The sequence below is a fragment of the Zootoca vivipara genome, chromosome 9, assembly GCF_965207765.1.
Source record: "Zootoca vivipara chromosome 9, rZooViv2.hap1.1, whole genome shotgun sequence".
NCBI lineage: Eukaryota > Metazoa > Chordata > Lepidosauria > Squamata > Lacertidae > Zootoca > Zootoca vivipara.
Window position 1 is genome coordinate 43570988 of NC_142592.1, and position 25634 is coordinate 43596621.

General features: G+C 45.4%; 1 protein-coding gene across 4 annotated transcripts; it reads left to right on the forward strand.

Annotated features, from left to right (window-relative positions):
* Positions 1 to 24698, forward strand: PLA2G6 (phospholipase A2 group VI). Of its 4 annotated transcripts, none has more exons than XM_060279834.2 (17): positions 1 to 61; positions 2404 to 2649; positions 4856 to 5071; positions 6268 to 6451; positions 6697 to 6884; positions 7501 to 7597; positions 10045 to 10227; positions 10891 to 10999; positions 11474 to 11608; positions 12379 to 12469; positions 13211 to 13374; positions 14661 to 14811; positions 18513 to 18649; positions 20009 to 20163; positions 20504 to 20671; positions 21419 to 21492; positions 23157 to 24698. In XM_060279834.2, the coding sequence occupies exons 2-17, from the start codon at positions 2441 to 2443 to the stop codon at positions 23299 to 23301; spliced, it is 2406 nt and encodes an 801-aa protein (XP_060135817.2). In that variant the 5' UTR covers positions 1 to 61; positions 2404 to 2440; the 3' UTR covers positions 23302 to 24698. The 4 variants fall into 4 exon arrangements, with proteins under 4 accessions (XP_060135817.2, XP_088508208.1, XP_060135821.2 ...); XM_088652082.1 differs by having other exon boundaries at positions 2404 to 2518; XM_060279838.2 differs by having other exon boundaries at positions 1 to 38.
* The last annotated feature ends 936 nt before the right edge of the window (positions 24699 to 25634 follow it).

Below are 25634 nucleotides of genomic sequence, written 5' to 3' on the forward strand. Positions count from 1 at the left end.
GAGACTGCCGGAATTTGTTCGCGGAAGTAGTAGTTGGGGTGAGTAGTGGCTAATTGAAGAGGTGAGTGAGTACAGTACAAGTCTTAGAGGACAGGGGAAGGGTAGATATCTCTTCTGCGTGTTTCGTAGTCCTTAAAGTGTGGGTCTCAGTGGCTTGATAAAGGTTCTGGGGTCTAAGATAAGCAAGGGGGTGGGGAAGCTACCCTTTCTGCTTTATTTTCTGCTGCGATCGCCCATTGCACTTCTTTTCCATATCCCACCTTTAAACCAGAACCCCAGGAACTAGGTGCAAAAGACATAAGTTTTATAGTTCGCCTCTGACCACATTCTGAGTCCGGGAATTTGCTTCCAGTGCCAGAACTGAACTGAGCTCATAGTCCTTTCACACAAAAGCCCACTCATGATTATAACTCTCATCATTTCAGCAGCCCAGTTTAGGTAGAAAAAGTCGTTGCTGTTGTTAAACATAACAGTTGTATCTTAGTGGAAGTCTGCATGCCCAGCAGCTGCTAAAGGCAAAGGAACCCTGCCAGAAAAAATAAGGTGATATCCCCATGTGCTGTGCCTAATTGAGTGGAAGATGTAAGGCTTTTAAAGCCTTCCATATTTTTGAAGTGTTAAAAGTGTTGTGATCAGATAACTACTTGATGTGACTAAAAAGCTTGAACTTGTAACCAACCTTTTTATATCTGTTAGTTGAACTTCACATTCACTTTAGGAATGTGCACACTTTCTTCATCAGGTAGAACCTATGCAGTGCTGCATTTCATCTTGGAATATCATGCAAGAGATGCCATGTACAGTTTCTTAAAAAACCCTAAACCGTGGAAATAATTCTAGTTTCATGAGATGTAAACTTTTATGTTACAATAGGTCTTTCATTCAAGATTCAATTAAAAAGCAACCAGTGTTTTTAAATAGCATTTTTGGTGGGTTTTTAAAATTATATCTCTTAATAATTAGGGCAGTGTTATTAGCATAGGTCAAACAGACAGCCATTCTCTCTTAATTTTTAGGGTTTGTATCTTTCACACAAATATACCCATTTAAGTGTTCATACCAACAGCAACAGTCCAAGAATTTTCTCTCATGGGAAAGCAATTAATCACCCCCTCCAATACAATCAATGCTTTCTCAGTCACAGAGAGAGAGAGACGCCGACCCACCCACAGGCAATATGAAAATACTAATTATGGATTTTATTTGCATTTTTTTGGAAATGTTTACATATAGAAGAAACAAGAATTTTGAATGCATGAAAATGAACCTGAGTTAGAAAGGGCACAAACTCCTTGTCTTTGCTGATGCTTAGTCACAGCTGTGCTAAAACTCTGGATTTCTCAATTGTTTTTCACTGGACAATAATCACTTCCTTACCAGGAAAGATGTAAAAACGGTTTCAGAATAAGCCAAGAAATCCCCTCGGAACTAAGAAGGCAGCTCTTCTCTATTGTCTAAATTTAGAATAAAACTTGTCTGTGACCCAGACATGAAGTCCTCTTACTCCACTGTCTTGAGGAGGGGTTCACTGGGTCCTGTTGAAGCTGTTTTGAGGTCTTCTCCTTGGGTTTCTATGAGTAACCCCACTAAGAGTGAGCAGCCTCCCACCTATCCAGTCTAGGGAACCACCCACTAACAGTGCCTCAGACTTATATGGATGGAGCTTCAGATTCTTGGCTCTCATCCAGTTTATTACCGAGGCAAGACAGTGGTCCAGCACATTCACTGCCACATGGCAGTGTCATCAACATTTTGCTGACGGGGTAATCCAAAGCTGTGGATGACCCCCACTCAGCGGTTTCATGGAGATGTTAAACAGCATCTCCTGACAGAGGCGCTCCTAATCTAGTTGGGAGATTCATTTGCTACATGTTATATTTAATGGGATGAGTTACATTTTTGAATTTAGGGATGGGAATTTTATCAGGCTATGGAATAGATTTGCAGCTCTTTCTAATTTATATTTTAATCACATGTTTTTGCTGGTTTTTTTTTTTTAAAGAATAAAGATGTTTTATCATACTTTGTTTGGCATCTATAGATATCTTTACAGTGGTACCTCGGGTTACAGATGCTTCAGGTTACAGACGCTACAGGTTACAGACTCCGCTAACCCAGAAATAGTACCTCGGGTTAAGAACGTTGCTTCAGGATGAGAACAGAAATCGTGCGGCGGCGGCGGGAGGCCCCATTAGCTAAAGTGGTACCTCAGGTTAAGAACGGTTCTGGTTAAGAACGAATCAAGTTCTTAACCTGAGGTACCACTGTATTTTAAAAGGTTGCGTAGAAGTCTATTAAATATTTAAAATGTTTTTTAAAGACCAGGAAAATGATTATGCTGAGAAGATGATGCATTTAGTGGATGGTGGCATTATCTGAATGCGAACTTTGATCTTTCCACAGCATTGAACGAAGATAGCTTGCACTGCTTTTTAAAGACATGCAGTTCTTTGGTCGGCTTATGAACACTTTAAACAATGTCACCGGCTTGTTTTCAAACCCTTTCCGGATCAAGGAGGTATCCCTGGCTGACTATGCATCTCTGAAACCTGTAAAGTCTGAAGATAGGGTAGTGCTGTATGAAAAAAGTTCATCTCACTCTTGGGAGTGCCTTCTTCTTAACCCCAATAATGCAAAAGTTGCTTTCCGGTGAGTGGCAGGGAGACCTAGTTTAATTTTTAGCTTCAAGACCTTAAGAAACTCTGATACAAAACCTCTTCCTAGTAGGAGAGGGTGAAATTGAGGTTGGATTGGGAAGAAAGGGGATCAAGGGGACTATGCAGGAATGAGAGAACATTGCTATAATAGCATAGGTTTTCATAGTTACTGTCTACCAGGGTTATAGGTTAGGCAGGTGGGGTGGAGGACAGTGGTGGCTGGTGACTATTGGTAGGGTGAAAGGCAGGGTGGATAAAAATCAATGATTTTTTTAAAAAAATATTAAAAAATCGGATTTTTTTTATTTAAATCGACTTTTTTGATTTAAATTGGATTTTTTTTTAAATAAAATGCTTTTTGAGGAAAATATATTTTGAGGAAAATATATATTTTGAGGAAAATATATTTTTGAGGAAAATATATTGAGGAAAATATATTATGGGACCCAGGTGGTGCTGTGGTTAAACCACTGAGCCTAGGGCTTGCTGATCAGAAGGTCGGCGGTTCGAATCCCTGTGACGGGGTGAGCTCCCGTTGCTTGGTCCCAGCTCCTGCCAACCTAGCAGTTCGAAAGCACGTCAAAATGCAAGTAGATAAATAGGAACCGCTACAGCGGGAAGGTAAACGGCGTTTCCATGTGCTGCACTGGTTTGCCAGAAGCGGCTTTGTCAGGCTGGCCACATGACCTGGAAGCTATACGCCGGCTCCCTCGGCCAATAATGCGAGATGAGCGCGCAACCCTAGAGTCGGTCACGACTGGACCTAATGGTCAGGGGTCCCTTTACCTTTATATTACCATCCAAAGGTTATTCCATCATGAAATAAAGATTAGTTTTTTTAATTATGTAGAATAAGGTTGTATATGTTTAATTTTTTGGGTAAATAAATTTCATTAATCCATTCACAATGTCATGCTCTTCCAGAGGTTTTTGTAAGATTATTGGGCAGTTTCTCTGCCTACAAGATATTATCACAGATGCTTGGTTTACTTTTGCAGTTCTCAAAACTGAATTTGACTTAACAGAGATCACATGCCTCTTCTTCACAGCAAAAATGTTATAACATGAACAGAGTTGAGAAAAAAACCTTAATCCTATTGTTCTACAAACCTATGAATACAGAAACAACCCCTTCAGTGCTAAGTTTCAAGAAGTTCAGTGAATAGAATAGAAACAATATTTTTCTGATTGTTTGGAGTGGACAGTATTTAAGTTTTTCATGTGTAGGCTGGGCTGACAGTCTAAGTTTCTTAATATATATATATATATATATATATATTGTTTAGCCAAATTAGTTAACAAACATGGATGTTTGTTTAAGCAAATAACATATGCTGTAATGTTATTGTTTCAGTTGAATAAATCTATTTAAATTGTTATTATTAAGGTAATGATTATTTTTCTCCTTCCTAAGTACAACAGTAAAGTTGTCCAAATATGAATAACCCATTAAACTGGGGGGGGGGGAACTAAAATGAAAAGTTGTTATTCTAAAAATCTTCATCTACTTGCATATTAAAGTTATACCAGGAAGAATTAGTCTTTATGTAGAAAACTATGATTTAAATCAAGCCTTACTGACTAGTGATTTAAATCGTGATTTAAATCAAATCCACCCTGGTGAAAGGCAGGGAGACCAGAGCCAATGACAAGCAGAGGCAAGTAACTTCAGTTTGGCCACCATCCTCCTCCCTGCTGAGTTCTGCAAGGGCAACACCCAAGACTAAGGAGGAGAAAGCTGGCAGAGAGACCCACCCCCTGGAGTTGTTGTAAGTAGGAAGGCAAGCAGGCTGGCTGAATTGGAAGGGGCCACGAGGCTCATCTAGTCCAACCCCCTGCAATGCAGGTATCTTTCACCCACTGTGGGGTTCGAACCCTTGATCCTGAGATTAAGAGGCTTCTCTACCAACTGAACTATCCCTCAGGTGTGTTTTGGTTCTTCTCTTTAAACCTTCTGGAGAGGATATATAATTGTCCTGTTCCAATAGGACTTTTTGACTGCTAAGGTTGAGTGAAGTCAAATATTTGCAGCAGCAGCAAAACATTAATAGTTCCTGCTGATTGACTGGGGTTGTGGGTGTTTATGGTTTTGCATATTCTTTTATTGGATTTTTCTTAATTGTTTTAATCTTTGTTGTGAGCCCTACCGCAAACTGGAGAAGCAGGCTCCAATTGTTCTAAATAAATTCATTTTGTAGGCTCTTCCAGGTAGACCACGAAGGATTTGCCCTTGAGCACTACGAGCTGTATGCAAATAAGTTGCGCCCCTTCTATGAGAGTTCCCAGAATCCTTTGCAGCTGGAGGTTTTGCAGCAACTGACGGACTGTTTTCGCAGCCACCCTAGCTGGTCGCTGGCTCATGTAGCGGTAGACGTTGGTCTCCTGGAGAGCTTCCGTCACAATCACATCCTGAGGTATGAGAACTTGGGCTCCTTCTAATGGGGAATGACTTAGATTGCAAACTTAGTTCAGGGCATTTCAAATGGGAGTCTGGGGGCCATCTTAAAGCCTTTTGCAAATCTCCCCTCCTCTCCTTTTAAGCCCCCAAACTCAGATGCTTAAAAGGGAACCACGGGAAAACTTGGAAAAAGTTACTATTGATTTAATAGGGATGGGGTTTTAACTTACCGGTAGGTGGGTGCTATTTTGTTTGGCGGGTGGGGTGGTTTTAAATTGTTATTAAATGCCAATTTGGATTTTTGGATTTGTTGGCTGGAGTATTGTTTCCCAGCGTGGGGCACACACCCCACAGGAGGGCAATTTGATTTTTAAGGGGGGCAATTTGAGAATGAGTTATTAACAGTTAATGGCCTTTTAGGCTTCCTCCACGTGAATAGGAGTTCACTTTTTGAATAATATGAATTATATGTCACGGGGAAGGAGGGCATCAGGATTTTAGAGATGCTTAGGTGTGGCATGGCCAAAAAAAGGTTGGGAACCACTGGTTTAGGGGCTTTTGTTGGGGAGTGTATTGTTTATTAGTGTGTATACATTAGTATTGTTAATTGTTTGTTTTTATTATGTGCTTTGTGTTTTGATTAAACTTATTGTGTATTTTATGCTTCATATATAGTACCTTTGTGTTGTGAACCGCCCTGAGACCTATGGATATAGGGCAATAAACAAATTTAAACAACAACAACAACAACAAGCTCTGTAGCTCTCCTCCTGCTCCACTTTTAAGTTTCCGAGATTGAGTACTTAAAAGGGGAGCTGGGATAGACTTGCAAAGTGGACAGGTTGTGTGTCCTTGCCCAATTGTTAAACTTGACCCTTGAGGCAGAACCTGTTAAGGATCAGGCCTGTGGATCCCGAAAAGTCCCTGCTCTAATGATTGATTTCAATGGCTCTGGCTGGTCCCATTGGAATTGAACAGGACTGGGGTGGCAGTTCTTCCAGTCACTGATCTTACCCTAGATCCTAGATGTTAATCTTTCCTAGAGTACCGAATATTGGAAGAGCAGCAGCGGTAGAATTTAGTTTGCTGTTCCACAAAATAACGTTAATGAGCTTTTCGAAGCAAACCGTTTGGGGGGGGGGTATGCGGTTCTGGCTGGTTTTGCCCTTGGGCCCGGCGGTGTGCCCAGAATGTCTCCATCTTGCATTGCAGCTGCATAAACAGCAACAGCGGTGACAATGAATGCACTCCGGTGCACATGGCCTGCCAAAAGGGAGACATGGAGTGCCTGCGGGAGCTGGTGGAGCAGTGCCATGCCCGTCTAGACGTCACGGACAAAAATGGAGATACCGTCTTCCACTACTCTGTCCGAGGGAACAACCCTGAGATCATAGAGGTGAGAATGTTAACAGAGAAAGGTAGCTTTCCTGGTAGAAAGAAGAAAATGACGGGATAGGTGTAGAAGCAGAGGAAATAGGAACTTCCCATGTCTGGAGAAGCTGGAGGGAAGGGTTAGACAGCGGCCCTTGCCCATTCACCAATTTTCTTCTATACACAATTTCTGGTCTGGTGTTCCTGCTGAGTCATCTTATCCATCCTTCAGAGTCTCTACACTTGAGTGACATTGTTGAATTGTTGCAGCTCATGGGCAAGAGGTCAACTGCCGCTTTGGACCACGTGAACGACGAAGGAAAGAGCCCTTTGCACCTGGCCTGCCAACTGGGCAAAGAAGATGCTGTTCATGCTCTTTTGAAGGTCAAAGCTAAGTGCAGCAACATGGGAGTGCTCGGCTACCCCATCCACATTGCTATGAAATACTCCCAGAAAAGGTGTGTCTGCTTTTTCCATTTGGATAAGAGTGCTAGAAAATAATGTTTGCTAATATTTTTGCATTAACTATATTTTTATTCCCCCCCCCTTCCTCCCAAAGGAGCCCAAGGTGGCCAGCAAGGAAACAAGGCCAACATCTGAACCGCATTTAAACAGAAACCACCTTTTCTCACAACAAATATGTTTCAAGAGTTGCCTGAAGAAATGGCAACGTTCATGCCACACATTTAAAGCACTGTGGTGACACTTTAAACAGTCACGGCTTCCCCCAAAGAATTCTGGGAGCTGTAGTTTGTGAAGGGTGCTGAGAGTTGTTAGGAGTTACAGCTGCCCCGCCCCTGATTTAACAGTACAATATTAAAGGGATACATGACTGACCCGTGGAGTGGGCGTAAACCTGGACCGGTTTTCCTTGGAGCCGTTGCTGGCACACCTGCCACTTCCAAGGCCCAAGGCACCATGCTTCCCTCTTATTTCACATGTGCATATCTGCAAACTAATTAATGGAGCCTTGGAAGTGTCCCCTACCTACTGAATATTCAAGGATCCATGCAGTCAGCGGGCAGGTGTTTGTCGTATCCCTTCCTTCATTTCCTCCTTGTTCTTCTGTTCCAGATGTGCTGAGGCCCTTCTTGATAAGGAGATCAGCCAGATTCAGTTGCTAGACCCACGCTATGGAGCAACACCACTCCACTGGGCCAGAAATGCTGATGTAAGTGGGTAGTCTGCTAGCTGGCCAGGCATCTTGGCTTTAGCTTTTAAGAGTCTTGCTCTCCTAGCCATGCCTTTACAAAGAGCTCCTTCCCCATCTCTGACCTTCCGATCTCTGTGTAGGCTTGCTGGCTCCTGGGTCTTTAATACCTCCATGGCACTAAGATGCTTGGGAGGAGATGGTGGCATGTCTTTCCCTGCCAGAGTATGTCAGAAATGGGATAAGCTTGTACCTGCTGACTTTTTCCTGATGCTAAAAGCAGCCTTCCCCATCTTGGGTTTGGGCTACAACTTCCATCTGCCCCTGCCAGCATGGGTTGATGGGGGTTGTAGTCCAAATAATCTGGAGAGCATCCCTTCCATATGGACCTGTTTATCCTCTCCTCTTCCTGACCTTCTCCAGCTGGAATCCTCCTGCAAAGGCGACTGTGGAGATTAATAGGGGTTCTATTGCAGCATGCAGCAGGCATTCTGTGGAATTGCCTCCCAAGGGAGTCTAACCCTTTTTTTTGTTTTTAGAAGGACAATAAAGCTATTAATCAACAGGGCATTTAGAAGTAGTTAGGGGACTTGGGTGGCATTTTTATTAACTGGTTGCTCTCACTGCCAGTATTGTCATTATTTTGATGGCCTTGTTTGAGTTGGTTTTTAGAGTTCCATTTGTAAACTGATTTTTGTTCAATTATATGACACTCCCCATCCGACTCCCAGTATCAGGTGATTTACAGTTTTATTTATGTATTTATTAAAATTCTATATTGCCCTTCATCCGAGTATCACAGGGTGGTTTACAATATAAAGACACAAAGATACACAACATAATAACAAACAAAAAAGCAGTAATCCCCCAGTTTAAAAGGCCATAGATTGTTTTGAGAACAGCAACCTGAAAATAAAGCATGCAAGAATCACAAATATAATACAGAACCAGCTACCTCAGAGTCCAATGCCAGCTTGGAAAAAAAAATGCTTTCATTGTTTTATGGGACAGAAGAAGAGAAGCAAGGGAGCAAGGATGCTCAAAGTGGATATCACAGGCCATAGGACTGAAATGTTTTCAAGTATTTATTTTTTTCTCACATAAATGTAACAGTTAAGTAAATATTTTGGTGTGCCTGAAATCTAAAATATTTATCTCCATACAAACACTGTAGTGCTTTTATCAGCACAGAGGGAAGCCATCTGATTAGCCTTGTGGAGCTTTGGGTATCTAAAAAATTAAGTTATCTACAGGGCTGTACTGTGGGAGTTTGCAAAGATAATCAGCCTCAAAGTTGTACAAAATAGATTTCTAAGATAAGCCCATGGCTGCACCCCCCCCCAAAAAAAATACAGGCTTTCCTGACATAAACAGAAGTTAGGACTTTTTGCCATTTCCTGCAAAATTAAAATACTGGCTACATAAAATTATACATAAGCTTTCCAGACCCCACTATAAGGAAGCTGGATCTCCTGAAGGACTTTTGTACAGTGGTACCTCGGTTTATGAACACAATTGGTTCCGGAAGTCTGTTCATAAACTGAAGCGTTCATAAACTGAAGCAAATGGAAAGTGGATTAATCTGTTCCAGACGGGTCCGCGGAGTACTCAACCTGAAGCGTACTTAACCCGAAGCATGGGTGTAATTGGTTCCGGAAGTCCTTTCATAAACTGAAGCGTTCATAAACTGAAGCGAACTTTCCCATTGAAAGTAATGGAAAGTGAATTAGTCCGTTCCAGATGGGTCCGTGGCGTTCGTAAACCGAAAATTCGTAAACCGAGGTGTTCATAAACCGAGGTTCCACTGTATTAGAAGCCCTTATACAAGGCTACGGTATCCTGTGTTACACAAGAGCCAGAGCAAAAGCAAAACAGAACGTGATGAAGCAGAAAGGCACATGCCAAAGGGTGCAGTTAAGCAGAAAAACTGTACAGTATATTGTTATGGTAACTGAGGCATTTACTGTGAATTGGATGTCCCTCTTTCTGTTGCGTTTGTTGAGTTTGTAGCTCAGAGGGAAGCGGATGGAACCAGCCTCATAAGCGAGCGCAATGTGTGAAATCTGTACAATGTCTTTACTGGTGAGATAATGTGTGAGTTGAGACAGGAGCCTCAAACTTATCATTTTTGCGCTTCTATGAGCCATGGATTCATCTTTCAGAGCAATAATTCTTCTCTTTAGCCTTAAATCTAGGTTTCAAAAAATCCTAGGCATCTTCCTTTTTAAATATTTGTTTATTGTTTCCAAAAGAACATAATCAAAAGAGGAAAATGCCATCCCAGCCCCTGAGCACAATCCTATTCAAATACATGCAGTGATTTCTCATTTGCATAAAAAGTATATTCCCATATGCCCCTGGTACCGTGCTCGTTTTTATCATTGAAATAAATCTGACCCCACCTGTCCCAGTGAAGAAGCACTTGTGATCCAAAGGGTGGCTTTGTGCCTTTCCACCTTGTCCCCTAGATGACCCGGCTCCTCATTGACTATGGCTGCGAAGTGAACGCCCTCAGCAAGACAGGGGAGTCGGCCCTGCACATCGCTGCCCGACGGGGGCGCTTTGATTGCACCATGGTGCTGCTGACGAATGGAGCCGTGACAAATGTGAAAGGGGCGGATGGCAACACCCCACTGCACCTGGCCATGAAGGTGGGCTTCTCACCTGCTGGGTGCTTGCTTTTCCAGAACTGAAGGGTGGGGCAGGGGCTGAGAGGAGAGAAGTGCATAACATCTGTAGAGAACACCCCCCTTTTTCTTGAGTAATCTTCTGTTGTAACAATCTCTGTTCTGGTTCAATATGTAGACGTAGCCCAGGGGTGGGCAACCTTTTCGGCCAGGTGGGCCGGGTCCTAAACTCCAAAAGCCCCATGGAGTAAGTTTGGTGGGTGGGGCACGGCAGCTCAGCTGTCTGTCACCTGGCATCAATATGACATCAGGTGGCAGAGGCACATCTGAAGGACGTTTCCAGGTGGTTTCAATGGAAGCTGCTTGCAGATGCACTTCAAAGTGAAGGCCACACCTTTCCCTCCCTCCTACCAGGCATCACATACAGCATCGGGGCAGGGCAGGTGAGTGTAGTTTGGGGGAAATGACCTTCCAGGCCAAATTAGAACCCATGTGTGCCTAATGAGGCCCATAGGCCAAAGTTTCCTCATCCCTCAATCTTCCTTTCCTGAACATTTTTGTTTGTGTCTCCGCACGCAACCCGTCTAGTTAAAGTGAAGAGACTCACAGAAACCTAGCTAGGAAGCTGAGGCTGGAGGGAGCTCCTGGCAACACTTTTCTCTTTACAAGCTCTTTTCCTCCCCGCAGCAAGACCATCTAGAAATGATCAAGGCCCTTATTGTGTTTGGAGCAGATGTGGAGGTCCCCAATGACTTGGGGGAGACGCCGGGGCTGTTGGCGGCCAGGATCAGCAAAGGTGAGAGGGGGGACCTGTGGGGAGGGAAAGGGGAATATGGGAGCTGGGTGGAAGACAATGGTCCAGCACTTCCACTGCCACAGCTACAGATGTAAAAGAGAAACAGAGCTGTGTGTCATCAGGATATGGCTAGCAACGTACTCCATAATTCTAGATTTGGAGAATCCCATTTGTGACCTCCTGGCCTCTTGCACAGATTTGTTCTGCCCAGTGGAGGGATGGTGAGAATCTCAGGCCTAAGGAGCACAGACAAGGACCCAGCTGTGGTGTAGGATTCTGAGGACCAGGCCATAATCTCAGCAGGTTGCTTAAACCACATTCCCATCCCCCCTTGAGGCAATCACCTGCAGCCCTGTGTTTTTTTCAGACCAGGTACATGGGATTAGTCTGACTCAGAGCAGGCAGCGGTGACCATTTCCTTTCTATTAATGGATTTTCCTCTCTAACGCATGTGACGCTCTCACCATGCCAAAGGTGCCAATCGGAAGGTGCTCTTAGACCTGCTGAAAATTGTAGGGATTGACCGCTTCCACCCACCTGACATATCACCAACTGCTTCCACTTCCCAGGAAGGACTACCGTCCCCAAGGAGCACTGACCAAAACCTAGGTAACAGACTACCTAGCCCTGTGCTTCTCTCTGTGTCTCTGCTTCACTATCACTGTTTTAGGACCACTTTTTCTTCCAATCTGGGAAGGCATTTACATGTCAAAATAAACGTGACACTTGAGCACGTGATCGTCACAGCTGAGGGTTGAACCATGGTTTCCTGATGCAGTGTGAATGTGCTGGGGAAACCATGGCCGGTGACTAATGGCACAGTGCTGGGATTCTTCCTTAAGGTCTATTGCAGGGACGGAGAAGCTGTGGCTTTTCAGATGGTGTTGGCTTCCAGCTCCCCATCAGCACTTGTTGTTAGCATAGCCAGTGGTCAGGGATGATGGGAATTAGCTTTGCCATCCCTGACCACAAACTTCCTGACAGTATCAGTCATTTCTCTCTCTTTCTCCTTCCTGTTCTTTTTCTGCTTTGCTATGTTTATATGCTAATATCCCAGAAAGGACCAAATGATGATGTAGCTCCTGGTAAGTGTTTTAGGGGAAGCAGGAAGGATTGCCATGTTCAAAAGAAGACAGGGCTCCTGTGCCTTTTGATAGGGATGTTTTTATTATATAATGGTCATGGCAATGGACTGTGTGCTTGCTATCTGTCTTCCTTTGATACAGCAATTAAAGGTATAAGAGCCTTGTCTTCTATTGCATAAGGACATTGGGGTGATGGAGAACTCAGCTCCTAGACTCTGATTCCTAGCCTGCTGTACCTATTTCTAAGCATCCTGCTGAACAGAATATTTGCCTTTCTTTTCCTTGCCTCCCTAGAATTCCAGGACATCATCCATGTCTCTACAGCACTTAGTACCTTGCTGAAAAAACAAGATGTAGTCGATCTTGGCACCGAGAGGAAAAAAAGGTACGTGGGTGTCATTAGTAAGATGGACTTCATCTAGTCTGCAACGCTCTGTCCTGATGTGAAAAATGATAAGACTCAGAGAGAGGAGACCTCAGCCCTGTATGCATAACATCACAGGAAACCACAATTAATGGTGTACTTTGCGTGTGCTGATTCAGGAGAATGAAACTAGGATACCTGGCTTAGTGTCATATCTTTATCCAAGGACCAGGGTTTCTTCAGCTCCAGACAAATCATGGTCTGTAACCCAAGAGCAAACCTTGGCTACAGACCATGGTTGAATTGGAGCAAAACAAACCACAATCCTAGGTTCAGCCAGGAGTGCTTCTCCCACACACCAGAAGGAAGAAGTTGCCCCAATTTGGTGCATTCATGCAAACTATAATGTGTGAATGAGGTCACTGCATGCCCAGAGAGGAGGGACCCCTGCCCCCTTTTTTTCCCTACCTGCTTGCATCTGGCCCTCCAAACATTGCTGAACTACCAACTCCCACCAGCCCCGGCAAGCACGACCAGTTGTCAGGGATGATGGGACTTGTAGTTCAGCAACATCTGGAGAGCCAGAGGTTCCCCACACCTGATCCTCAGCATACCTTTCAAGAACTACAGTTCTTCCTCACCTAGGGCAGGGAAGATATTTTGATGTTGCTCCATGAGGCACCTGAATCTTAGGAGTGAATATGACCTTGGGAACATTAAACTCCTTCTCTTCCCTCTTCCCTCCCCTCTCCCCTTCTCTAGTCAAGACCGCCTTTTGAGTCTGGATGGTGGGGGTGTCCGGGGCCTGGTGCTCATCCAGTTCCTCATCGCTTTAGAGAAAGCTTCAGGGCGTCCCATCCGGGATCTGTTTGACTGGGTCGCAGGGACGAGCACGGGGGGAATCCTGGCAGTGTCTGTTATACTAGGTAAGGAAAGAGCAGCTCATGTGGGTCCACAGGTGGAGGAGGAAATCCCTCTACAGTACCTGGTGTGGGAAGAGTTCTGGAGTGAAAGAGAAAGGATGAGTGTTGGGTATCTTCCTGGCCTAAAAGACTGTTCCTGCCATCTGTGAGAGAAATGGCCTTGACTTACTGCAGCTGGGGGATGCTATTGGACTTCCAACTCCCATCAGCCTCTGCATGGCCAAATGCTGAGGATTATGAGTAAAGCAACATCTGGAGGGGACCAGGTTGGAAAAGACTGGCTTGATGGATAATTCAAGAAGCTTTTCACAAGAGATGGTTGGAAGCGGGTTTCACATTTCTGCCCAAGCTGCCACATGGCCAAGCTGACTGTGTGGACTCTGATCCAAAATCTACCCAAATGTTTGCTTTAGTCTGGTTTTACAATGCTTGGGATTTTTGCAGAATTTGCAAACAGGGGAGGCACATAAACCATACCCTGCTCCTTGGTGGTTCTTCCCCTTTCTCTTTCATGTCTTCTCCACTAACCTTTATTCCACTTTTGCTATCATCCTTATGGCTGCTATTGTACAGGTGAAACTCAGAAAATTAGAATATCGTGCATTTATTTCAGTAAAAGGTGAAACCAATATATGAGATAGATGCATGACATGCAAAGCAAGATATGTCAAGCCTTTATGTGTTGTAATTGTAATTATTTGTCGTTAGGCGGGTCAATTATAAATGGAATGTTATTAATGAAATGTACAGTAATAGCGATGTTTATTTATTTTTTTTTAATATTTTTATTAATTTTCCAATTAAAACCAATTATATCACATTCAATATTTCAAATTATACACATATATATATCAATCAAACCGAATGTTATGCCAAATCATCTAAAGAATTTTTTATTTGGGTTCCCATGCTTCAAGAAATTGGGAATTCCTCGCAACTGTCCACTGCCGTCTTTTTTCTAAAGTTCAAATCGTCAATAGCGATGTTTATTTTTGTATTATTGTAACTTTGTTTTATTACAGTGGAATTTTCAAAAGAAAGCATTTGTAAAAATTAAAATAAAAAATAATAAGTTGCATTACTGAAATAAATGCACTTTTCAACAATATTCTAATTTTCCGAGTTTCCGAGTTTCACCTGTATATTGCAGCAAAACATGGGCCTTCATGTTTTCGCAATAAGTTATTTTATGGGTTGCCAAGCACTCCAGATGCCCTTCGAACATTATGGAGGAGGAAACATCGTGTGTGTGTGTGCGCGCGCACCACTAATTCCCTTCTGCCTCTCAGGAAAGCCAATGGAATACATGCGCTGCTTGTACTTCCGCATGAAGAACGAGGTGTTTCGAGGGTCGCGGCCCTATGAATCGGAACCCCTTGAGGATTTCCTGAAGAAGGAGTTTGGAGAGCATACCAAAATGACGGATGTCAAGCAACCCAAGTAAGTAAAACAGCAGTGACTGGTGCCCTTTGCAACTAGTGTGGAGGAAGGCGGGGGGGGGGGCAACTGGGGGCAGAGCTGGACCCAGTGATAGGCGGTTCCAAACCAATGACAGGCCATGCTGACTAAATCTAGTATTGTCCCTGACCCCCCTCCCTTCTACAAGAATGAAACTAAGAACGAATCCAACATCCAGGATGAGTTTTAAGTCAGAAGGCAGGCAGGTGGGGGCTGACTGAGGCCAGACTGAGGATAGGAGGATTGCCCTAATGGACTAGACCTCCACTGAGCCAAAACCAGAGGGATGCTGGCTTTGCGCTTAATCATGTTGGCTTCTTGATCTGTCCCTGGAGGAGGGAGATCATATCTATGACCATCTTTCTGAGGCAGGACCAGGAAGCACATAACATGGTTTTTAATATTTAAAATTGTATTATGTTTTTATATGTGCTGGAAGCCGCTTAGAGTGCCTGGGGCAACCCAGTCAGGTGGACGGGTTGTTACTGTACTGAATCTAAGCAGGTTTGGGTCACTTCAGTGCCAAGGTGGGAGGATTGCTTGGGGATGCTGCCTTAAAACCCCCTAGAAGAGAGATGGGATATAAATATAATAAGACGCCACCGTGGGAGCAGGGCAGGGGCGGGGGAGTGCTGGAATGCTGTCTGGTCAAGTTGCGTGGGATCAATTTCAATCTGTTACCTCCAAGGATGTGGACAGGCTGCTTGGACGAGTGAAACCAACCACCTGTCTCCTTGATCCTTGCCCATCCTGGTTTATAAAAGCTAGCCGGGAAGGGCTGGGCGATGGACTTTGCGGGGTGGTGAATGCTTCTCTCTGTGAGGGAGCCTTCCCACAACTGCTGAAAGAGGCAGTTATTAAACCGCTTCTTAAAAAACCATCTTTAGATGCGGCCAATATGGCCAATGATCGCCCAGTCTCAAATATTCCATTCTTGGGCAAGGTGATTGAGCGAGTGGTTGCTGAACAACTCCAGGCATGCCTGGAAGAAGCGGACCATTTGGATCCCTTCCAGTCAGGATTCAGGCCTCATCATGGGACTGAAACTGCCTTGGTCGCACTGGTTGATGATCTTCGGCGGGCTAGGGACAAAGGTGAGAGCTGTTTCCTAGTTCTGCTGGATCTCTCAGCGGCTTTTGACACCATCGACCATAACATCCTTCTGGACCGTCTAGAGGGGTTGGGAGGTGGGGGCACTGTCATACAGTGGTTCCGCTCCTTCCTCCTGGGCCGTGTTCAGAAAGTGGTGGTGGGGGATGAGTGCTCAGACCCCTGGGCTCTCACTTGTGGGGTGCCTCGGGGTTCTGTCCTCTCCCCCATGCTTTTTAACATCTATATGCAGCTGCTGGGAGAGATCATCAGGGGGTTTGGACTGGGTGTTCATCAGTATGCAGATGATACCCAGCTCTACCTCTCTTTCAAATCAGAACCAGTGAAGGTGGTGAAGGTCCTCTGTGAGTGTCTGGAGGCGATTGGAGGATGGATGGCGGCTAACAGATTGAAGTTGAATCCTGACAAGACAGAAGTACTGTTTTGGGGGGACAAGGGGCGGGTGGGTGTGGGGGACTCCCTGGTCCTGAATGGGATAACTGTGCCCTTGAAGGACCAGGTGCGCAGTCTGGGAGTCATTTTAGACTCACAGCTGTCCATGGAGGCACAGGTTAATTTTGTGTCCAGGGCAGCTGTCTACCAGCTCCATCTGGTACACAGGCTGAGACCCTACCTGCCCGCAGACTGTCTCACCAGAGTGGTGCATGCTCTAGTTATCTCCCGCTTGGACTACTGCAATGCGCTCTACGTGGGGCTACCTTTGAAGGTGACCCGGAAACTGCAATTAATCCAGAATGCGGCAGCTAGACTGGTGACTGGGAGTGGCCGCCAAGACCACATAACACCGGTCCTAAGAGACCTACATTGGCTCCCAGTATGTTTCCGAGCACAATTCAAAGTGTTGGTGTTGACCTTTAAAGCCCTAAACGGCCTCGGTCTGGTATACCTGAAGGAGCGTCTCCACCCCCATTGTTCAGCCCAGACACCGCCGAGGGCTGAGCGCCAAGGGCCTTCTGGCGGTTCCCTCACTGCGCGAAGCAAAGCTACAGGGAACCAGGCAGAGGGCCTTCTCAGTAGTGGCGCCCGCCCTGTGGAACGCCCTTCCATCAGAGGTCAAGGAGATAAACAACTACCTGACATTTAGAAAACACCTAAAGGCAACCCTGTTTAGGGAAGTTTTTAATCTGTGATATTTTAATGTATTTTGGTATTTGTTGGAAGCCGCCTAGAGTGGTGGGGGAAACCCAGCCAGATGGGCGGGGTATAAATAATAAAATAATAATAATAATAATGTGTGAAGATGCCATGTGCTGAGTCTGTCTAGCCCAGTATTGGCTTGTCTACTGTGGTTGGTAGTTAGGCCCAAAGTCACAGGAATCATAAAGATGGAAGGGCCTCGGAGGTTATTGAGCCCAATCCCCTGTTCAGGCTGCCACTACAGCATTGCTGACACAGATGGCCAACTATCATCATCATCATCAACAACAACAACAACAACTTCTATTGCGCTAGCCATAGGCCATGGCATCATTCAGAAAAATAACGAAAGGAAAAACAGCAATAACCACAAAAACCTTCAGGCACCACACATACAATGTAAACCACGGTCACAACTACGAAGATTGTTTGTTGCATAAAATAGAATAGCAGAAGATTCTCTAGTAAAATGTGCCAGATTAAATACAGTATCCGAATCCCCTTTGCAGTTGACTGCTATCTTATCTAGTTATTTCTTCCTGATCTTCTTAGCTGCCAATGCTTAGAGTGCTACTTTATAAGTTACAAAGTCATCCGTATCGCTCAGCAGCCATTTCACCCTTTCCACCCTATTCAAGTGAGTTCCATTCGGAAACAGGGTTTTTTGTGTGAATCGGTCTCTTGGGTCTGTATATAATGAGCACTGCAATAAATAGTGGCACAAGTCCTCGCCACAGGGTTGCCCACACAGACAAAGTCTCTCTTCATAATGTACTTTGCCGTAGCGTCCATCCAACACTGCCGAGGGCATCGATTGGAATCGCAATTCTGTGAAAGCGATTCTAAGCACGGCAAGTGGGAGCTTTGACAGGAAGAAACTGGCCCGGGTATGCTCCGTTTTAATAAGTGGGAACCATGGTGAACTCTTGGTAGAAGCCATCATGGTTAGATGCCTTTCTGCATTGGACCCAAAGAGACAATCTCTTGAGTGCCTCTTGTCCATCTTCATAGTCACCTGAAAATCTTGTAATTGGTATTGGGACAAGAGGCGTTGGATACCGCCCTTCCAACATTGGGTCTGTTTCTGTTCTGTGTGTGACATAGCGGGGAATCTCTCCTCCAAAAGATATAATAATTTAAGCACAGGTAATCAATTCTAGCCTGTATTGCCAACTATCTCCAGTGGAGCCTTCACTACCTCCCAAGGAGATGGTTCCATGTCAAATAACTCTTATCATTGGAAATCTCCTTACGTTCAGCTGGACATTTGCTTCCCTGCCATTTCCGCCCACTGGTTCTAGTTCTGGTCTCTGGAGCAACAGATCCTGAGATCCTTTAACTGGAGATGCCAGGATTCAAAGCTGGTACCTTCTGTACCCCCCTCCCCTTACAGCCAAGCTGAAATCTTGTCTCCATTCCTCAAAAACCCCTTACAGACTCATGTTGACAGCGACGCTATGCGACCGGCAGCCTGCTGAGCTCCACCTGTTCCGGAATTACAACCCTCCAGAAGGAAGAGGCAAATCCCAGTACAAGTCCTCGGCTTTGTTTCAAGCGTTGACCAGGCCAGAAGGTAAAAGACTCGCTTGCACAGCGCTCTTGTGGAGTCAAGTTGCTTGTTGCAGAAAAGCAAGCTCCTACTCAAGGATGCTTCCTCCCCCTTCCTTGTCTTTTGTGTGTGTGCGTGGTCTCCAAGCAATACTGATCATATATGTTACGATGATCTCCATATAGCATGGACCATGTCTTGGGTGAAGTTGGAACAGTCTCCCTAGCTTGTGTACTTGCAACAAAATAAACCCTGTGGAATTGTGAATGCAACAGTGTACCTATTCCTCTCTTCTCAGAGGTTCTTTCTGTTCAATAGTGGCCAGCAGTACTTGGTACCACAGTAGAAGCATACTATGCAGGGCGGGATTAGTGACCCATCCTCTGCTATTCTTTCTCCAATGGTTTAGGTGCAGTCTCAGAAATGTGATTGTGTTCCCTCATTTGTCTGGGCTAAAAATCTACCTATGGATTTATCTTGTATTTTTGGAATCCAGCTGTGCACGTTCCAATCAACATATTCCCTGCCTTCATTTCACTTTGTGCAGGAAAGGTGTTTGTGATGTCGGCTGGCACAGTCAGTCCTCTCCTACTTTTTTGTGTTGTAAATGTGTGCAATCACAGTCGTTCATCCTTTTCTCCTCTCTGTCCATGAGCTTTTGCCAGCTGTGTTCTAGCATCAGTTTGTCTCTTACGCCACTTCTGGCCAGTCTGTTTCACGCTTCTGATTGTTTCCTGGTCCTTATTTGCTGTTGCCGCCTTTAAAAGGTTTCCTAGGCTGTCACTGTGAAAGTTCTCTGAACCCTTGGTGTTTGCTTAGTCATTTGGATGTGATCCACTTTGTCACTTGGGCACTGGAGAACCCACAGCTAAATAGGGGTCTTTCGGCCTCAGCTCTCCCATCTTTCATATGGGGATAATAATGCAAACATGCTTTAGAGCGGGCATCCCCAAACTCCGGCCCTCCAGATGTTTTGGACTACAATTCCCATCATCCCTGACCACTGGTCCTGTTAGCTAGGGATCATGGGAGCTGTAGGCCAAAACATCTGGCGGGCTGCAGTTTGGGGATGCCTGCTTTAGAGATTGTTCTTATGTGGATTATTGAGAGATTTAAGCTTTTCGAACCTCTAACGCAGGGATGGGGAACCTGTGAGCCTCTAGATACTGTTGGACTAACATCAGGCCCAGCAATCATGGCCAGTGGTCAGGGATGATGGGACATGTAGTCTTGCGACATCTAGAGGGGCACAGACTCCCCACCCTGCCCTGTAGTACTATGTGCATTCTTAGTAGCAGCAGATCTTGTCCTAGCAATCAGCTAGATGCACATAGTTTAGTATGTGGAGGGAAAGACATGTCTTTCTTTGTTTTCCCCTCACAGATCAGCTGATGTGGCAGGCTGCTCGTTCCAGCGGAGCTGCCCCAACGTATTTTCGGCCCTTTGGGCGCTTTCTGGATGGAGGCCTGCTGGCCAACAACCCCACCTTGGATGCCATGGCTGAGATCAACGAGTGCAACAAAATCTTAATCCAGAATGTAAGCTTAAATGGCACTCCTCATTGCCCTTAAAATTCTTGGGTTGTGGCCCGCTCCTACAGAAGAAGCATTTCCTCCTTTGCTAAAAGCACCCAGAGCAGCATGCAACATAATCATAGTCAATACAAAGTACAGATGGGGCAACCGGTTTTTAGCAGCAAATAACATAATGCAGTAAAAAACAAACAAAACCCCTACAACAGCACCAAGTGTAAAATACATTGCACACTAAAATTGGCAGCAGTAAAACTAGGTGTTAACCCTTTAAAAGATGACAAAATACAGCTTTGGAATAGGTTCAGCTTTGCTAACCGATGATCTTTGCCTCCCATTCTTCCAGGGTGAGGGTCACAAGGTGAAAAAGCTGGGAGTGGTGGTCTCTTTCGGGACTGGGAAGGCACCACAGGTCCCTGTGAGCTCAGTGGATGTCTTCCGCCCCTCAAACCCTTGGGAACTGGCCAAGACTGTCTATGGGGCTAAAGAACTGGGCAAGCTAGTGGTGGACTGCGTGAGTATTAGATGTGGATGGATCAATGGAAAGGAACAACCAAATGTTAGCAGAGCACATCTCCATTTGGTGGGGATGGGAAGGTAGCAATATGTTTAGCAGCTCAGACTCCCAATACATGTGAAGGAATTGCCTTGTAGGGTTTCGGATGGAGACATTCACAACCCTGCTTAGAGATGATGGAGACTGGACCCAAGAGCTTCTGTATGCAAATCAGACATCCCACCACTGATCTCCAGGCCCTTCTCCAGATCCTATTATAAGGGTTTCATTGCTAAGGAAAGTCAATTCATTGATTTGGAGGAGCCCTCTCAACCCCAATATATTCAACAAATTTTTATGAACCACGGGGAAGTCTCAAAGCAACATCTGGAGGGTATCGTGCTGGCTACCCCTGCTTTAATGTGACATGCAAGCACAACCACTGTAGACTCGCATGGACAAATTTGGCTGAAGTGAATGGACTCTGAGGTATTCCCTCATGACCCAATCTGCAAGTTGCTGCCACAATACAGACGTTAAAATATTATGAGTATTATGAAGGCTCTGAAAAAAACCCAATTCTGTTTCTACGTAGGGAAAACAGTGCATTTTCTTAGAAGCGTTGTGTTTAGGAGAAACTTCCCCCTCTAAGCCATATTTGTGCAATACATGCCTGTTTTGTCTTAGACTTCTTTTACCTTGTAGTCCTGGGTATTTGAGTCGTAGGATGGAACACTTCCTAATTGCATTGATGTCTCTTTGCAGTGCACTGATCCAGATGGGCCATGTGTGACCCGTGCAAGAGCCTGGTGTGAGATGATAGATGCCCATTATGTCAGGTATAGGACTTGCCTACCTTGATGTTCTATGCAAGTTGGAAAGAGCACGGTGGCTGGAACCCTTGAATATCCAGTTCTCGGAGACTGCATGGGTGGGTGGTTTGCACACAGAAAGTCCCAGGTTTGATCCCTGGCATCTCCAGTTAAGGGCTGAGAGAGACCAAACCCCCTTCCCAAACCCTGTAGAACCACTGCTGGTCATTGTAGACCACATTTAGCTAGGTGGATCAAAGGTTTGACTAGGTAAAGCAGAATCCTCTGTTATACTAAAGCAGGTTAGGATTGTGCCTCTGCTAATTATGTAAGCTAACAGCAGAACCTTATTCAGTGGCAGACTTTGGGCCCTCAAATTTCAGCGGTGCCCTGTGCCACGTTAACACACACACACACACACACACACACACACACACACACACACCTCTTGCACTTTGTTCTACAGCATTGTTTTGGTGCCCCCTTCAGTGCAACTGCACCAGTCAACCTACCCTAGAACCATCTCTGCTTTACTGCAGTTGTGGGCTACATTTTGCCTAGAGCAGCAGTTGGCCGAGGGACTGATTTTATGCAGTCCATAGCAAGCAAGCAAGCAAGCAAGCAGACCTCTGGCAAGGATAATCTGTTCCTACCTTGATAGCCCTCTGAGAGCAGTTTCCCAGTTCATGTAATATTCTTGTGTAGGGTATAACTGTGTTGACAGGTGGAGCAGGGCTGCACTTTCAGCCCCCCTCCCAGTATCTGGTCCATTTCCTGTAACAGCCATGCATTGCACGCTGTTCTCTGCAGCGAAATTCTTAACACAGAAGCCTCTGTGTTTGTGCATTTGGGACACCTGTGCATCACAGGTGAGTCCTTTCCTCACAGCACTTTGGTGGCAGGTTTAGGCAGAGTGAAAGGGATCTGGGTTGCATTATATGGAGGTGAACTTGGAAGCAGGCAGAAAGACTTTGGGGCAGAAGCATAGTAAGGGCCTCCCAAGAGCAACAGTGCTCATGAAGTGATGTGTATTGCCATCTGAAGAACAGGGAGGAGAAGGAATGTAAAACCATTAAGTCCAGAGTTTAAAATTACCTAACCGTGCCAGAGACAGGTGGTCAGTGTTAACTGAGAAGATACGGTAAGTCTGGAGAGAAGGGGGAGGGTTTGGGTGAGTCAAGAGCTTAGTCCTTAACTGTGGAGAATGGCTCAGGCTGAAGAACTGGGGCAGGCACGGCGGATTTATGGGGAAAGCAAAAACCCCACTGGCCCCTTCCATCACCTGATAAAGCTACTAAGTCAGCTTGGGCATGTCAAGTAGGAGGCTGCGATACCTCTTCCTGGCCAGCTGTATCAGTTGCACCTGAGAGCAAAAGAAAGGAAACTGAAAGCGCCGATGTGACTGCACCTGGCAAAATGCCACGGAGTTAAAGGTGTCCAAAGAGTTTGCCTGCCGGAGCCCCTGATTTGAGATTGTCAGTGCCTTGCACCCGTTGCACTTTGGGGATCTCTAACTGAATCTCTACTGCACCATAGCATTCTCTTGAGTATTGGGTTTTCTGCCTTGTTTTCCATTGCCTCTGCCTTCTATCTTGGAGACTTGCCTTTTCATCTCCAGTTGCCAGGCATAGGCAAAACTCTTGCCCTCGTTCCCATCTCGCAACACCCTAACGCATTCTTGGCATCTGCAGGTTCAACCCTCCTTTGGAGTTGGATGTGATGCTGGATGAGGTGAGCGATGTGATCCTGGTGAACCTTCTCTGGGAAACTCAGATGTACATTTTCAAAAACTGGGCAGAATTTCAACAGCTGCTAGATATGCTCCTGGTTCCATGATGCTTTGCAGCTCTGCCATGCCTCCCTGCCGCAGCGACCCTGGATTCTCAGCAAGGAGTGGTAGATTCCGCTGGCCTCTGGCTTGCCCCTTCTATTCATGGCAAGAAACCGACTGGAAGAATCGGAGGGCTGCACCCACCGAAACGTCTTTTCAGCTTGCCCAGTTCACGTACTTGCTGTGGCTGTTCTTTCCGGGATGCCTGATTCCAGTACACCAGCTGCCTGGAAGGGGCTCACTACGTTTCGTTTCGCTTGGCTTGTGTGTGATAACATGGGATCTAACTGACCAGAGTTGGACTATCTCTGCTACTTCTGGGCATATTGAGCCAGATGCAGTGTCTGACATGCTGGGTTTGACTAATGTGCCTTGCTGTCCAAAATCATACATGAGCAGTTAAAACAAATTGAATTGCTTGTTTCTCTTCCCCCGTGCCCTTTCCTGGTTGTTTTTTGCTTCCTCCTTTCCAGTTCCTCCTCGCTTGATCCGAGTGGCGGAGAGGTGAGAGCAGGAAGGATGGGCTGGGTTTGACAAATGATTTCAGACAGTATTTGCCCACCAGCAGCGGTGTGGAAGGCTTTTTCTCCCCACTTATGAAGAACTTCCTTAACCAGAATAGACAGTGTACAGGGGATCAAAAATTAAACTTGAGTTAGCGAGGCGACCTTTAGTTGTCAGATCCAATGGTCAGGCACACATTCCAGGGTCCGTTTTTTCCTGTTCTCCCATATATTTGTTTCCTTACTAGAGTCACACACCCCCATCAGTGCTGCTGCCTCCCCCCCCCAAAAAAAGTGCTGCTAACAATAACCTATTTTCTCAGTTTGCATGTCACAATAAACCATGGTTAATGGTTTGCCTTCCACTTTGCTCTTCCCTTCTAGCCACTAGGAGGAGCAGCAAACCACAACCCTTGGCTTAGCAGTGCATCCAAACCTGGGGTGATTTGTTTGTGTCACTCAAGCAATTTGTGATTGGTAAGCCCCAGAGCAAAGCTTGACTCGACATCTTACTTTGTATGGAGTGAAATGAACCATGGTCCTTGAGCCCAGGGATCGTGGTTTGTCGCTCCCACTGGGGGAAGCTAGAAGGGAAGAACGAAGTGCAAGGAACCTTCTGCGCTCTAGGGATAAGATGTTACATATGGTTCCCATAATGTGCAAACACTGCCACTATTCTTGCATTTTGACTAGTTTAATAGACTGTACTGGAACTACAGAAAAAAATGTCCTGGAGAATGTGAAATCTAATTGGTGTTTCTCCCACCCCTCTGCCCCATTTTTGTAAATCACTCTTAGTTTGTATAAATGTAACTCAGAACTGTAGTGATGTTAATAGACTCTGATGTCTTCGTGAAACTGACACAATGTTGAATAAAAGGAAATGTGTGATGTGAAAACTGACTTGAAGGGCTGTAGCTTGGTGGCAGAGGGTTTGCTTTGGATGCAGAAGTTCCAGGTTCAATTCCCAGCATCTCTAGGTGCGAGTGGGAGAGACCTCTTGCCTGAAACCCCGGAGAGCTGCTGCCAGACAGTGTAGACAGTACTGAGCTAGATGGACCAATAGCCTGACTTGTATAATGCAGCTTCCTCTGTTTCTGTGTTCCAAGCGTGAGACTCTCTTCTCTGGAAAGGAGCAAGCGGTTGTCATGGGTGGTGCAAGCTCCTTTCTGAAAGACCACGAGAACAGCATCGCTGGTTCAGTCCCGCGCTCCAGCTGAAGTCCGCACCCAAAACCGTAACTGAAGACAGTTGCCCCCTCTGTGCTCTCAGTTGCTGGCAGCATCCACAGCTTTCTCCCTCCCTCTTTTTTTTAAAATGCAAAATAGAATTAGGGTCCTTGTACAGAGGATCGTTTTATATGTAACTGTCCAATAGCAAGCCTGCAGCTCGCCAGTTTATAGCGACTGCCTATAGACTGTTTGGGTGAACGGCGTATGAGTATTCAGGAGGAAATGGGCTAAGGTGAGGGAGGTGCATCTAAATGACTTGAAATGGAGGACTGAGATGAAAGCAAAATCTGATCTTGAATCTGATCTAGGCCAGCTTTTTCCAAAGCTGGAGTCATGTTTTCTTATGGAGATTTCCGCAATGTGATTATGCCATTTGCTGTTGACACTCAGAATCACTTCCAGTGTTTGACCCCCTTGGATTAAATACAAGATCCAGTATATGCATACATGGTCCTTAAGCGAATCTGTTTATACAAACAACCACTACCACTTGCTTTAGAGCAGGAGTGGGAAATTAAAACACTTCAGGTGTTGCTGGACTACAATGCCCATCATTCCTGACCACTGGCCATACTGGCCAAGGCTGGTGGGAGTCCAGTGACA